General features: G+C 31.7%; 1 protein-coding gene across 2 annotated transcripts in view; it reads left to right on the top strand.

Annotated features, from left to right (window-relative positions):
* The first annotated feature begins 1,127 nt into the window (after positions 1-1,127).
* The window catches only part of LOC145258135 (molybdenum cofactor sulfurase-like), a 1,297,067-nt gene continuing 1,282,302 nt past the window's right edge, over positions 1,128-15,892 (top strand). Inside the window, exon 1 of one of the 2 annotated variants that reach the window (XM_080115880.1) lies at positions 1,128-1,291. In XM_080115880.1, coding sequence (XP_079972006.1) covers positions 1,267-1,291 — 25 coding nt within the window. In that variant the 5' untranslated portion in view covers positions 1,128-1,266. The remainder of the gene's footprint in view (positions 1,292-15,892) is intronic. The other variant, XM_080115879.1, reaches the window with a different exon arrangement.

Raw genomic sequence — 15,892 nt, 5'->3', positions numbered from 1 at the left:
ATAAAAATGAGAATATGTGTGAGGACACTTCTCAACCTATATACTCAACGAATTTTTATTTACAGACTTGAAATTATGTATATAGGGCATGCAAACATGTGGAATTCTTTTTAATCGGTGTTCATTCGGAAAAAAGGAGTCAAAATTGAAGAATTGGTACATGAAAGTACTTAATTAAAGTTTAAAATACAAAATTCAAGTATCATAATTCAATTTTACACTAAAAAGAAAAAAATAATTTCGAACACGCCCCTATTTTAAACAAAGAACCTAATGTTGATTTTATACGCTGGGCCCTGATGTTTGTGTGGTGATAAAACTTTTCAAATGCACTTCTAATGTTAGGCTGTATACGGATGTTTAATTAGGTCAAAATCAAACCGTTCCTTCTGCAATAGGATTTTTTCGATTATCCATTTTCGATACTTGTCGATGTCATCCCGATACAAAAGTGGTCTACGAACACCCTCAGGCTCATATATTCTTTATGTAAAATGAAAAGAAATTGGCGAAGCCGTTTCGAAATCCATAGGAAACGAACTCATACACTGACACACACAGCAAAGTGCGTTTTATATATAAATAGAAATTCAAGTATTAGTTTTTAGATGATTATTTTTAATTATTTCAATTGTCTTATTTGGTGATCAATAATTTGCATTTAAAAAAAAATCAGAAAACAAATTGAATCCAGATAATATTTTTACGTGCAATAAATTGTCTTTATTTACACAAACATTATCAGCTACATGTGTGCATACAGTATTCAGTTGTTATGTTGAACTCAATCACTACTAGATCATTAGTTAGTATTAGTTGTCTGATGCAGTCTAAAAACATGTATGCACATATGTAGCCTATCATGTTTGAATGAATACAGAAAATTATACAGTAATGCAGTAGTACTGTATATATATATATATATATATTAATATTAATATATATACATTATTATTATTATTATTATTATTATTATTATTATTATTATTATTATTATTATTATTAGCAATAATAGGGTGGTAGTAGTCGATAGTCTAAATGCAACGAATAGAACCTAGGTATAAGTTTGAAAGATCCTGTCCCTAGAATTTTAAAGAGACGAAGAAACGCACAGTACTAATACATAATTCAAGCTCACGAATATCAGAGTTTTGATAAACGCACGCGTATCTCTTTCTCCTTTAAGTCACACGAGATGTGACCAACTGTTCTATTTACAAGTAGTTTTGCCACTCCTGATAAAACTTAATCTCTCGCAAGGAAAAAATGTCTACGAAGCTGACCTACAAACGTAAGACAGTTTACATTTTTAACTAAAACTCTATGAATAGGCTTGTTTGCTCGATATACTAACATCAGTTAATTTTATGTAAAAATTAAAAAGAAAAACAAATTAAGAGGCATTTTTGACTAACTTATTTTCCTTACTAAAGAGTTTTAAACTCTTTGTTATTACATACCAAACAAAACTTTACATTATATAATATAGGTCAGGTATAGCTATTACTTATCGCTTGCCTAGCAAGTAGGACTTAGGTATGTTATCAGAATTTATAAAAGAAAACTAAAACTTTAGCCTGCATTTATTCAAAACATTTACTTCAGTACGGCTTATCTGTTTTACGGAATATCAATTCGTTAATGTCAAAATACAAAACTTATTGTAAACAATTTTTAATTTAATGATTTCGATTGCCTGTTTAAAATCATATCGACTCAATTTACTGTAGATATTAAATTTTCACTTTGTTAATTGTTCCTCGTTTTATTTATTTCGATAATTTATTTATAAACGTAATTCTCTTCTTCCCTATCGCTTCTGTTGCTGCTACTACCTTCTCTATCCATTACCTGTCACCTCTCCTCCGACAGAAATATGCAAGTAAACAATCTCACGTGACACTCTTCAGTTTCAAAGTGGACTGAAATATTTTTTGTGTAGCGGGCCATTTGGTGCAGTTTGACGGGCTTGTTTTACAGCACATCAACCCGTTTCGTATTATTTTAATGCTCGATTACAAAACCTGCTATAACTCACCATTATTGAATTATCGCCTAATTTTAAATTATATGAAATGTTTGGGGTTTAGATGCTTCTATATTTATGCTACTCTTTAAAATACACGTTTTCCTGGTCTGTTTTCTTTAAATCATTTATTTATTCATGTAATCTTGTTATAATCGATCTCTTATCTTAATTATTACTAATAATAATGTACTAATCATACTACTACAACTACTACTACTACTACTACCACCATATCCACCTCTCACCATTTCTCGTATTATTCGACCGCTATCATTCAATATATAAACATGTAACCAGGCGAGCATGGGTGATTAGCAGAGTTTTAGTATTATATATATATATATATATATATATATATATATATATATATATATATATATATATATATAAAATAAGTTATAAAATATATATGGCGATTAAGATACACTGAATATTCCGCGTTTTATCCACTCTAGGATTCTTCAGCCTGAATAATCCTTAAATGGATGAAACGCGGAATATTCAGTGTAGCTTAATCGCCATATATATTTAATAACTTACTAACTAGCTCTACCTACGTATTGAGAACTGTTGAAGTAAATACTTAAAATTTACGCATAAATTTATACTTACGTATATTAATTTATGTGAGTAAATTAAGTAGTTATATATATATACATATATATAAATATGTGTATATATATGTATATATATGTATATATATGTATATGTATATGCGTATGTATGTATATGCGTATGTATATATGTATGTATATATGTATGTATATACGTATGTATATATGTATGTATATATGTATGTATATACGTATGTATATATGTATGTATATACGTATGTATATATGTGTATATATGGATGTATATATGTGGCTATATATATGTATATATATGTTTATATATGTATATATATGTGTATATATGTATGTATATATGTATATATATATATACATATATATATATATATATATATATATATATATATATATATATATATATATTCGTAATGTATAATATTAAATATTATTAGTATTTGTGTTCACGGGGTGATTGAATCTGGTCTGAATTAGTTTTTACGTCTATTCCGGATAATTATTTAACCATAGCATTTGACTATTCTAATAAAAGTTTGTTTTTTTTAATTAGTTTTAGTTTCGTATCTAAGGACATGTATATTAATCTGTAATTTGTGACGTATATTTTGGTGAAATTATTATCGGAAGTAGTTAGACATAAATGAGATTTAATAAAATTAATAAATATAGTAGTTATTAAATAGTTTGTTTTGTCAGATGATTCATAAGTTAATTAAATGGTTAATACGAAGAATGGGATTCAATGACTTTGATTAAAATCCAAGATGGCGTAATTGAAAAATATAAAGGTAACTGCAGCTTCTCTTCCAAATTTCGGATTCTTACCATGTTGTATCACATTTTAATTCCTTTTGGTGGATTGGTTTTTGCTATTTCTTCTGATAAGTTAAGGGCAAAATAAATCCACTGATTGATAAAATAATCAAGTTATTGATTGTTCGCTATGAAACGGATACTTTCAAGAACTGTATTAATCAACTGACGTAAAGGAATAAAATACAGAATTGTTAACATCATGTACTTTGGAATATAAATTTGTTTATTCATTATATATATTGCTCTGTATTCACATTGAGCTTCTTATATAAGGATTGATATATAACCAGAAAAATATATTTCTACAGATATATATATATATATATATATATATATATATATATATATATATATATATATATATATATATTAGGGATGGAACAATTCCAGTATTTTTACCGATTCCGCCTTAGATTCTTGAGTCCGATACAATTACCGATTCCGATTCGGATTCTTTCTAAATCTGTACATATTTAACTATAAAGTTGTTATTTTTTTTTTTCACGATTACCGTAAAAACACATGTTAAATGTGCAGATATTTTCTTAAACATAAGGATACACTTGTGAGGGATGATCTATCGATTTTATTTTTACTAATAGGTAAATATCAACAAATATTTACTATTTTAGTATTACTATCAGCGGCAGAATATTTTTCTTTAAGGAAAATCAAATAAAAAAGTCAATTAAAAGAATCGTTGTTAACATCGGAAAATAGGCACAAATTTTTCTGATTCCGATACCCCCAAAAATTCCTATTTTTTCGGTTCCCGATTTCGATTCCGATGAATAGACTCAACACACACACACACACACACACACACACATATATATATATATATATATATATATATATATATATATATATATATATATATATAAAGCTGAGTGTCTGTGTGTGTATCTGGTCACGAATAGGCTCCTATATGGTTGACTATTTTAAAAAACTGATTACATATAATGATAGAAGATGTATCGAGATACAGGAATGGGTATGTTTGATCTGGCAGAACGGTGGTTCATTAAAGTTGTGGGGTCTGCGTTCGCGCCTGGTCCACAAAGTATGGAAATAAAAAAAAAATTAAATTAAAAAAAAGCGTTTACAAGTGTTTTTGATATAGATGTACATAATAATACTTTGATAAGTATGTTTGAACTTAAATAGAGATTGTATAATAAAATTGTGGGGTCTGCGTTCGCGCCTAGCCTCCATAGAATGGAAATAGGCACAAACTTTAATAAAGACTTTTCATATCTATCTGCGTCAGTATACTTTGATAATTATGTTTCAGTTTGAAGAAATATGGTATAATAAAATTATGGAGTGTTCGTTCGCGCCTGACCTCCATAGAATGGAAATATGTCACAAAGTTTAACAAGGTTTTTTAATATATATCCACAGAATATTGTGATAAGTGTTTCAGTGTGAACAGGTATGGTGTAATAAATTATGGGGTTTATCTATTTTATTTTTACTTTCATCATAGTTTGCTTTAGTTTTGATTCCCCAAATTCAACCCAAATTTACAACCCTTCCTTTTCATAACCTATCATACTTTCATAAATCAGAGTCCATTTTCTGTAGTCTGTTTTTGAACTCAGTCAACGACGAGTACTTTTGCTAATATATATATATATATATATATATATATATATATATATATATATATATATATATATATATATATATATATATTAGTTGAGGCGCCCTGCTTGTCCCGGTCGTAAAATATGCTTAATATGATATTTAAATTTGTCCAGATTTTGTATATATTATTATAGAGTCGTGATTTCAAAAGTACAAAAAAAAGTGTTTGGGTACCATCAGCCTGAATCTCAAACAAAACAGTAGCATTCAAAGCTGGTGATATTACTGCTGTACCAACGTGACACGAATATAATCTGATTAAAAATTAAAAATAAACTAATATGAATGGAGAAAATGCTTAAGGATTTTTTTCAATTTTGACCCCCAAAAAACTATTTTGACCCCTTAAAAACCGTTTTAACCCCCAAAAAAACAATTTTGACCCCCAAAAAACAATTTTGACTCCTTAAAAATCATTTTAACCGGCTAAAGACACATAAAAGAACAGTCCGTAAAAAACAATCATTTGAGGCTCCTGGCGTCGCTCTGCGACTTTTAGTTTCGGCAGAGAATTTGAAAATATGGAGACAGGAAGACGTATAGCCTTTAGATATATATACACTCTTAAATAAAAGTCACTTTGTGTGTGTGAGAGTTTTTTCCTCATAGGTTCCGAAACGGCTGAGCCTATCTTTTGCAAGTTTTATATCTATCAGTCTACTTGGATATGTTTTGTACAGAAATTTATCCGGTAAGTATCGAAAAGCGATGAAATCTGATCATAAAAATAGTTCTTCTTTCTTATAGATAAAAAAATTATTATTTTTACGGAGGAATATTTTACGTTACACCTGTCAAAGGGAGATAATATTACTCCAGGAAATCATTTCTTCTTCTAAACAAAAATATATTGTCTTCTGTATATTATAATTAGTTTCCAATTTATAAGTTCAATTCACAATAAAAGTAGAAGTACGAATTAAATACGCGGCAAATCCCTTCTTTGTTTGCATATTTTAAAACAAAACATCAGGTCATTCATGGTCAGTCGCAAATATCAACTGACGTGATATTGTAAACAAACAGACAGAAATTTTATAAACAACATTATCATTATTATTTCTTTTCTTTTTCATTTTTTTTTAACAAGTTAGTCTAAGGGGCAAATTATTCCTCGTGATATAAAATAATCAACAGAGGATTGATTCTATAAACTACACATGCAATCTGCATAAATTAAAATATCACGTATAAGCGTATTGTATGACCGGGCAACGCCGGGCTACCAGCTAGTATATATATATATATATATATATATATATATATATATATATATATATAGAGAGAGAGAGAGAGAGAGAGAGAGACAGACAGACAGAGACAGAGACAGACAGACAGACAGACAGACAGAGAATATCGTACATTTGTGTGGTGTGGGTGCATGTAAAACTAAGATGAAAAAATGGTAAATCTATCTATCTATCTATCTATCTATCTATCTATCTCTCTCTCTCTCTCTCTCTATATATATATATATATATATATATATATATATATATATATATATAGCAACTATGCTATACAAAGATTCCCCTTTTCATCCCTGTAAGGATTCGTTGACACATATACTGTTTAAAGGTGATGTACATTCTGTTGAACTTTTTTAACAAATCATTGAATATTTTATATCTATATCATTAATTGCTAGATGAAAGATAATGTTTTTGAATTGCAACAGAATGTACATTGCATAAAATAAATCCAAGGTAATTTTTTTTATTCAATTTAAATTAAATTTTTATACCTTACTTTGTAAAATTTATAAAAGTGTACTTTGAAGATAAATAAATTGTAAATTGAATCTTGTACCTTTATTTTTAAAGCCTATATTAAAAACCTTTTGTTTAACAATTTTCACGCCTTAGATTAAATGCTTTTCTAACTTGTATCTTATCTTTTTAAAATTATATTTTAAAACTCTCCTTCTCTCTATTTCAGTTTGTATTTCTTCTCACACCACAACTCATTTTTGCAACACCCTCTCTGTATTATTACAGGTCTGAATATTCTCTCTGTTTCAGTTTTATCTCTCCTCACACCCCATCTCATTTTTACCAACCCCCTCTTTGTAATACAGGTCTGAATAATGAGAAAATCTGGATTTTTTAACAAAAACTTTTAAATAACTTTCTTAGATTAATTGTTTTTAAACTTCTTTCAGAATATAACATCTTTAAAATCTAATAAGGAACATATTTCATGTAAGTTTTATTAACAAATATTCAGTACATAACGAGAAAAATAGAGATGAAAATGTCAAAAGGATTGTATAACTGGTTACGGTCAATAGTAGTCCTCGCCAGCAAAGTCTTTGTTATTATTATTATTATTATTATTATTATTATTATTATTATTATTATTATTATTATTATTATTATTATTATTTAAAACATTTTGTGTCCTGCTCTTTATGCAATAACTTTGTCAATTTAAAATCTACAGACTTGAAATTTGATATACAATGTATTGAGATTTGGGAAAATCTTTATGATTTGTTTTCAGCCAGAAATTTCACTGTTAAGGAGTAAAAGTTCAACGATTTAACTTTTGAGAACGCTACCAAACTCTTCCGACAATTTTGAGTCTAAACACTCGAAATTCTAGATATCCATTCCCTGGACATAGATCTAACTTAATAATTTGATTTGCGCCCAAAACAATAAATTTTACGCGGTCATAATAGGTGTCAAAGTTAAAATAATTGACTTTTTTTCCAAACACCCGGGCAATGCCGGACACCCATGCTAGTATATCTATAAAAGTAAATGCGTCTGTGTGTCTGTCTTTGTGGCTGTGTGTCTGCGTATCTGTGTATCTGTCTGTCTGTGTACATTTCCCTACGCAATAGATCTGTCAATTTTAAGTCTACAGACACAAAATTTGCTATACTCGGTACTGAGATTTAGGAAAATCGATGTGATTCGTTTTCGGCTAGAAATTTGACCGGTAAGGGGGTAAAGTTCAACGATTTGACTTTGGAGAATTCTACCGAATTCCTCCGACCATTTTGGGTCAAAACACTGTAAATTTTAGATATAGGTTCCTTGGACATGGATCTACTTAATAACTTGAGTTGAGCTCCAAGCACTAAATTTTAAGGGGCCATAATATGATACACCTCCAAACAACCGGGCAACGCCGGGCCTAAATGCTAGTATATATATATATATATATATATATATATATATATATATATATATATATATATATATATATATAAGAATGGTTACCAACAATAGCTATGTGTTTTTTAACATTATTTTATTATTCCGTGTTTTGATTTTTCATATAAAAATTAATATTTAGATCATTGTAATAATGTTTTGAAATCATTGAAATAGTTTTTTTACGCGTTTCAAACGTTCTGTGTTGCATTCTCTTCAGAAATTATTCAAAGTGCAAAATATTCAAAATATATTTCAAATGTGTTCAGAATGTATAAAGGCATTTTCGCAGTCCATTTTGGTTACATGTTTCCCGAGAGGTGGAAATGTAAATAATTCCAAATGCCTTCACGGGTGTTCCACTCATACTCTTCTTATTTGGGTCATATATATATATATATATATATATATATATATATATATATATATATATATGTATATAACTACTTCATTTACTCACACAAATTTAATATACGAAAGTATAGATTTATGCGTAAACTTTGAGTATTTACTTCAAAAGTGCTAAATACGTAGGTAGAGCTAGTTAGTAATTTATAAAATATATATGGCGATTAAGCTACACTGAATATTCTGCGTTTCATCCACTGTAGGATTCGTCAGGCTTATGCGCATAAGCCTGACGAATCCTACAGTGGATGAAACGCAGAATATTCAGTGTAGCTTAATCGCCATATATATTTTATAAATAACTATATATATATATATATATATATATATATATATATATATATGTATATAACTACTTCATTTACTCACACAAATTTAATATACGAAAGTATAGATTTATGCGTAAACTTTGAGTATTTACTTCAAAAGTGCTAAATACGTAGGTAGAGCTAGTTAGTAATTTATAAAATATATATGGCGATTAAGCTACACTGAATATTCTGCGTTTCATCCACTGTAGGATTCGTCAGGCTTATGCGCATAAGCCTGACGAATCCTACAGTGGATGAAACGCAGAATATTCAGTGTAGCTTAATCGCCATATATATTTTATAAATAACTATATATATATATATATATATATATATATATATATATATATATGTATATAACTACTTCATTTACTCACACAAATTTAATATACGAAAGTATAGATTTATGCGTAAACTTTGAGTATTTACTTCAAAAGTGCTAAATACGTAGGTAGAGCTAGTTAGTAATTTATAAAATATATATGGCGATTAAGCTACACTGAATATTCTGCGTTTCATCCACTGTAGGATTCGTCAGGCTTCGACAGCGCATAAGCCTGACGAATCCTACAGTGGATGAAACGCGGAATATTCAGTGTAGCTTAATCGCCATATATATTTTATAAATTACTATATATATATATATATATATATATATATATATATATATATATATATATATATATATATATTAGTCACCGTCTCGGTGTGTGTGCTGAAAAGTCTCTTTCAAACTTCTGTATTTTATAACCTGGCAAGACCGGTCGGCGATCTGGTTTATTAAAAAATGTATCTCACATTAATTTCTTCTGTCACCGCTCCTTCTACTGTTCGATTTTTATTATCAATTTTTACATCATCTTTAGCAAACAGGCGGAAGGACAGACAAACAGATGGACCCAATGACATACACATTTCACCATTACGATTAATGCTTTATAAGTAAGTACTGAATCAACGCGCTTATCTTAAGATTGGTGAGAAATGCTGGAACTTGAACTGATTTTGGTCAAATACGTTGCAATGAAACTGATATTGTGTGATTTCAGGATTTGAATAGTTTGAGCTCGTAACAATCAACATAGATAATCTAATAGTTTGAGCTAGTAACAATCTACACAGATAATCTAATAGTCTGTCTACGTTTTTATGTGTCTTTACACGACCACACAAGAATAGCATAAAAACCTAATATTTCTACCAATTCAGCGTTGCTCTATTAACATTTATTTCTAAAGTGTTTAACGCTTACATTAATGCATAAGTAGTACAATACGAGTCTTAGGACGGCTATAAATAATAAATGTATCATTAGCTTCGTAACGTTCGACGGCCTTTCTAACGGTTGTAGACATGCTTTGCGTAATCTAGCCGTTACATTTTAACTCAGATCTGACACGTCATCTGCAAGGACTGTCGCAAAAATACAAAGGAAAGAAATTAGATTCGAGTTTGTTTGGTTTTTTTTTTAGTTGAAACAAAAGGCATTTATTAACGCTCTATTTTACGTAATTTTCCAAACAAGCGAAAATATGGGCGGATCCCGGCGTTTTTCTCGTGGCAATTACCCGTACACAATAAGCAGCTAAATCCATCTTCTATGTCTACAGCTGATCAAACGGCGTATGGTCGGCCGATCTTTTTTTTTTCTTAAAAAAATTGGATTACATTTTGTTTTAAAATTTCTACTCGCATCGACATGTGTTTCCAAGTCGCAGTAGTCGGCACGTAGTTAACAATCTTTTGCCCCTTCCTTTCTTTCGTTATGACGTCACCTTAAACCACGGCTTGGTCATTTGAATATGTTGGCTGCTGCATGCGTGCCGGTGGCTTCGTTAGAGTTTATATCTATTATTTTTGGAGAACGGTAATGTACAGCCTCACTGCCACGGCCCTTGATATTAACTATACAAATAAATGTGTACAGGTTACTCACTCTGTTGTCTGAAATACATATTCCATAATTCAAAATGATAAGTTAAATAGTTTATGATTTTAACAAGCAGATACTCACTTTCAATGTGTATGCGTGCACAGCATTTATTACTTAAAATTGCAGGAATTTTTTTTTTTTTTTAATTTATTGTATCTAACTTTTTTTTATTTTTAGAGAGTGGAAATTTGAGTAGGCATACTCCTTAAATGATAGAGTTTACAAAAACAAGGATATGCGCATGTTACTCAAATTCCTCATAATCATCATCATATCGTATGAATCCGAAGTTTCTATTGCTGGCATTGGTTTCTTTGATATTTTTATAGTCGGAATTCTTTTTAAAAAGACATCAGAGACTATGGGAGAGACCAGTTTAAGAGTGCCAACATATTAAGTGAAAGTGATTTATGTGGAACAGACTGGTTTTACACTTGGAAAACCAACTCGTCAGATCACGGTCACCTTTGGAGAACGTCCTGTTTGGGGAAGCTGGGGGTTCTATATTAATGAACCTTGCGCCTTACTTGTCTGTACTTGTGATGGGCAGATGTGTTATGCACTTGTTTTGTAATTTTGAAAATGTTAGAATATATCAATCTGGTATGACTCGACCCAAAATTGACAGTTGTTTATAATATTCAACCAAGTATAAAGGATCTGAATTCAAAAGGTCAAACCCAAAAGAACTCGCTATCGAGGTACACAAATACAAAACAATGTTCACGCGTTATGTATGAATCTTTATTTCTTTCTCTCTCCCTCTCTCTCCCTCTCTCTATCTATCTCTATTTCTCTTTTTCGCTCCCCGTTTCTTTCTTTCTTCATTGAAAGAGAGAATTGAATATGATTGTATCGTTTTAAGCAGTTGAGATTTACATTCTGAGGTCGGCCGACGCGACATAGCAGTTTAGCTGCATGCGTCTGGTTTAAACGGGTCTTTAAAAGAAATATGTTCCGCCAATGTTAAACGTAAAATAAATTATATATTTTTATAAAAATGCATTTTTCGCTACTTTTGTACACACGTTCAATTTCAGCAGGAGGTCCCAGCCATTAATGCCGATGATGGAAATGTTACCTCTAACGATGCAATGAAGATTCAAGACGCGACCCATGTCAGCTGGTTATAGCCGACGACATATCGACACGTGCGTTGATATTTCCATGTGCCTATAGTTTGATATCGTAACTCTCTCCGGGAACGATAGTGTAATACATATGCCAAAATACAAAGAGATATGTGTTTTAGCTTATGTTATATATATATATATATATATATATATATATATATATATATATATATATATATATATATATATATATATATATATATATATACCCTTCGCCCTTCATATATATATATATATTTACCCTTCACCGGACTATCCATTCATGTGAAATCTTTTTATCATTTTTCTTTTACCTCCTATTCTCCTTACCTCACCCTTTTTTTTAACCAAGTAAGATCTGTGACTTACATGTAGTTTCATTAAATACTTTTATATGCAAAATCCGATCCTGCATTTTGCTAATTCCTGCCCTCTGATGAGAAGGAGAGTATTTATTTGAAACTCCGCGGATTAAGGACTATCCACTTATCTTGTGCTTCCTTTTTTAAAATTAAATATGTTTTAACTCTTTTTCAAGATGTCTTTTAACATATTTTATTAATCATTTGTTCATATATATATATATATATATATATATATATATATATATATTCTGCATTGTTTTTTTTGTTTGTTTTTTGCATTTTTATTCAAAGCTTATTTAGACTATATATTGGGGTTTTAGATTTGTATGGCTAGGTTTCCTTCCTCTTATCTATTTGCCTTTCTGGTACCTAAGGTATTTAAGCTTTTATGCATTTTTATTCTCATAGCATTTATATGCTGGTTAACATGTCGCAGAACGGATTTTGTAATCTGAAACTTACTTATTCATAGGAGAGACATTTATTTAACAGCTGTTCTATTTTAAAATCTCCGAAACAGCTAGATGGTAAGCAGCTGATGATCCTCGTTTTCTATTTACAAACTTTTAGTTACGGTTTTCTCTTTTCATCGTTATTTTCTTTTCATCCTTATATAAATGAATTCTCTTTGGTCATTATAAACCTTTTAGAAATCGGATTATGTAGGTGCTAAGTCTGTGATAGGTCTAAGTTAATTTTTTTTTCTTCCGGGAATTTAAACTGCATTCTTTATTTTTATTCTTGCATTTTTTTTATTCAAAGCTTTTTTAGACTATATATATAAATGTGCGTGTGTGTGTGTGTGTGTGTAGCAAACGCGAAATTATTTTTTTAAAAATGACTATATTACGGTAATATATAATGTCAATAATAAACAATAGACTTGCACTCCTTCACTTTACTTCTTTATTTTTCAGAAAACTTTAAACAGAATATAAAATACAATGAAAAAAAACTGTTCCTAAACCCCACCTCTCCGTGCGATCACGTGATCGGAATCGGTCGGAAAAATGACCAGGACATGATCAGAGATGCCCCATGGGGAAATATCTTTTCTCTTCCTGCTGAACAGTGCGTAAATGAGACCACTGAATGGTTAAAAAAAAGCAATGGAATCACATGTTCCTATGCTGAAATTTTATAGCAAGCCCCACTCTCCCCAATGGTTTACTTTTACTTGCGCAACTGCCATTGCTCAAAAGCAGCATGCATACCGCAGATATAACCGACATGTCCAGTTCAAACAGGTAACGTTAAGACGGAAATAGCGACAGCTAAGAGAGAATTTACTGAAACCACTAAAAAACGCATCGAAGCACAAAAATTAGGAACTCGTGACTTCTGGAAAATCTACAACAGTGTAGTAAATAATGGACAATCAACAATTCCTCCACTAACCAACAACCACGAGGTTGTTTGCTCAGCAACCGAGAAGGCTAACATGCTTGCCAGCCGGTTTGCCTCAAACTCCACACTGGACCCTTCCAACCACCTCCTGCCTTACTTTCCTTTGCGGACAGACGCCACGCTAGACGATCTAAAAATCACCCCTGCTTAGGTACATGCTATCATAAAAAACCTTGACACTTCAAAAGCATATGGACCTGCTCTCATCCTAGCTGTGCTATTAAAAAAGTGCTCAAACGAAGTAGCTCCAGTTCTCTGCAAACTCTGCAACAAATGCCTTAATGAATCATGCTTTCTGGGCTGTTGAAAAATTGCTTCTGTGGTACCAGTATTCAAGAATTCTGGCGAAAGAACTGACCCATCAAATTATCGCTCCATTAGCCTCCTCCCACTTTTCGCCAAAATATTTCAGACCATAATTAACCATGCACCTTACAGATGCTAAACTCCTGACTGACAAACAATATAGATTTAGACAAGCCCGTTCCATAGCAGAAATCCTCACTGTAATCTCTGAACGTATATACCATTCACTGGACAAAGAGGGGGGAGGGAAGAGCGGTAAATCTAGATATATCTAAGGCTTTTGACAGGGTATGGCATAAGGGTCTTCTCAGGAAAATTAAATCATGCGGTATCACTGGTAGAATACTAAACATAATTAAATCCTTCTAAGATGAGAGAAAAATCCGGGTTGTCCTCGACGGTCGTACATCTAAACAGTGTGATATAAATGCGGGAGTGCCTCAGGGGGTCTATCCTTGGACCTCTATTGTTCCTAATATTTATTAATGACCTCCTCGACAAAACTGCCTCGGAGATGGGTATATATGCTGATGATACCACACTCTATAACAGGCATGACAGGAAAACAAATGAACACATTACTAAAGAAATGGCAAAAACACTAAGGATGACCTGCAATCTGTAGTGGAATGGGGACAAAAATGGATGGTCACATTAAATGCTGCCAAGACTAGACTGGTTTCCTTCAATAATTACAAGAAACCTTCTCTGCCACCAATAGCAATGGCCAGTATCTCCCTGTCCGAGAGTACATCTTTCAAACTGCATGGCCTAACGTTCACGGGAAACATGAGTTGGAACAATTATATTGTAAAAAATTGCCAGGGCCGCTGCGAAGAAGGTAGGCACTCTCTACCGTGCTAGAAAACTACTGACACTTGAAAGTGTCCTCTATAAGACCACCATTCGCCCTTGTATGGAGTATTGCTGTCACATTTGGGATGGTGCATCTGCTGCTAGTCTCTCGCTCCTAGACAGGGTTCAAAAGAAAGTCACCAATCTGATAGGCCCTGAACTGGCATCTAAGCTTCAGCCTCTGTCCCATCGACGAAACGTTGCATCCATCTGCCTGTTCTACAAGTATTTTAATGGTGAATGCTCTGACGAACTGCAGACACTAGTGCCCCCACGACGTAGACACCCTCGACAAACCCGACAGCCAGCTAAATCTCACCCCACACAGTAGAGATCCCTAGATGTAGAAGTTCTTTCTACTCCAGTAGTTTCTTCCCTAGAACCGCTAGACTCTGGAAATCCATTGCAGGTCTCTGCTCCGCAACTCTACTGACATCAGGAAGTTCAAGTGTAACGTGAACCGACATCTTGCTGCCCAAACCCCAACATAGTGCCCCAGTAGTTGCTGCCCCTACAGCACAGTGGCAATGTGCCTTGTTTGGGGTGAAAATGTAATTTAAAAAAATAGACAATTTACAAGTTATGATCAAAGGAATTGCTGGGTATGCCGGGGAATCACATGATAAAGTTACGTTGTATTTACTCAAACATGCTTAGATAACGAGTTGCTACTTGTGTATAATATGTATATATCTAATTTAAATACTGTTCTTTTGCGAAAGCAACATCGTCCAAGTATGTCTCCAGTGAGTTATAAGTAGGGCTATGACAAGAGAATATTTTTATCATTGTTTTGACTCTCGAGTATATATCCGACACGGTTAGACACAGTTAATCAATCGAGAATCACATCAATATATCTACAAACATATAAGATATTAGCTGATATATACTCGAGAGTCAAGATAATAAAAAGAATATTCTCTTCTCATAGAAATAGTTGTAA

Source organism: Euprymna scolopes, chromosome 33, assembly GCF_053919585.1.
Source record: "Euprymna scolopes isolate OS-2025 chromosome 33, ASM5391958v1, whole genome shotgun sequence".
NCBI lineage: Eukaryota > Metazoa > Mollusca > Cephalopoda > Sepiida > Sepiolidae > Euprymna > Euprymna scolopes.
The sequence above is the reverse complement of the archived record's forward strand: the minus strand, read 5'-3'. Positions and strand labels throughout refer to the sequence as shown.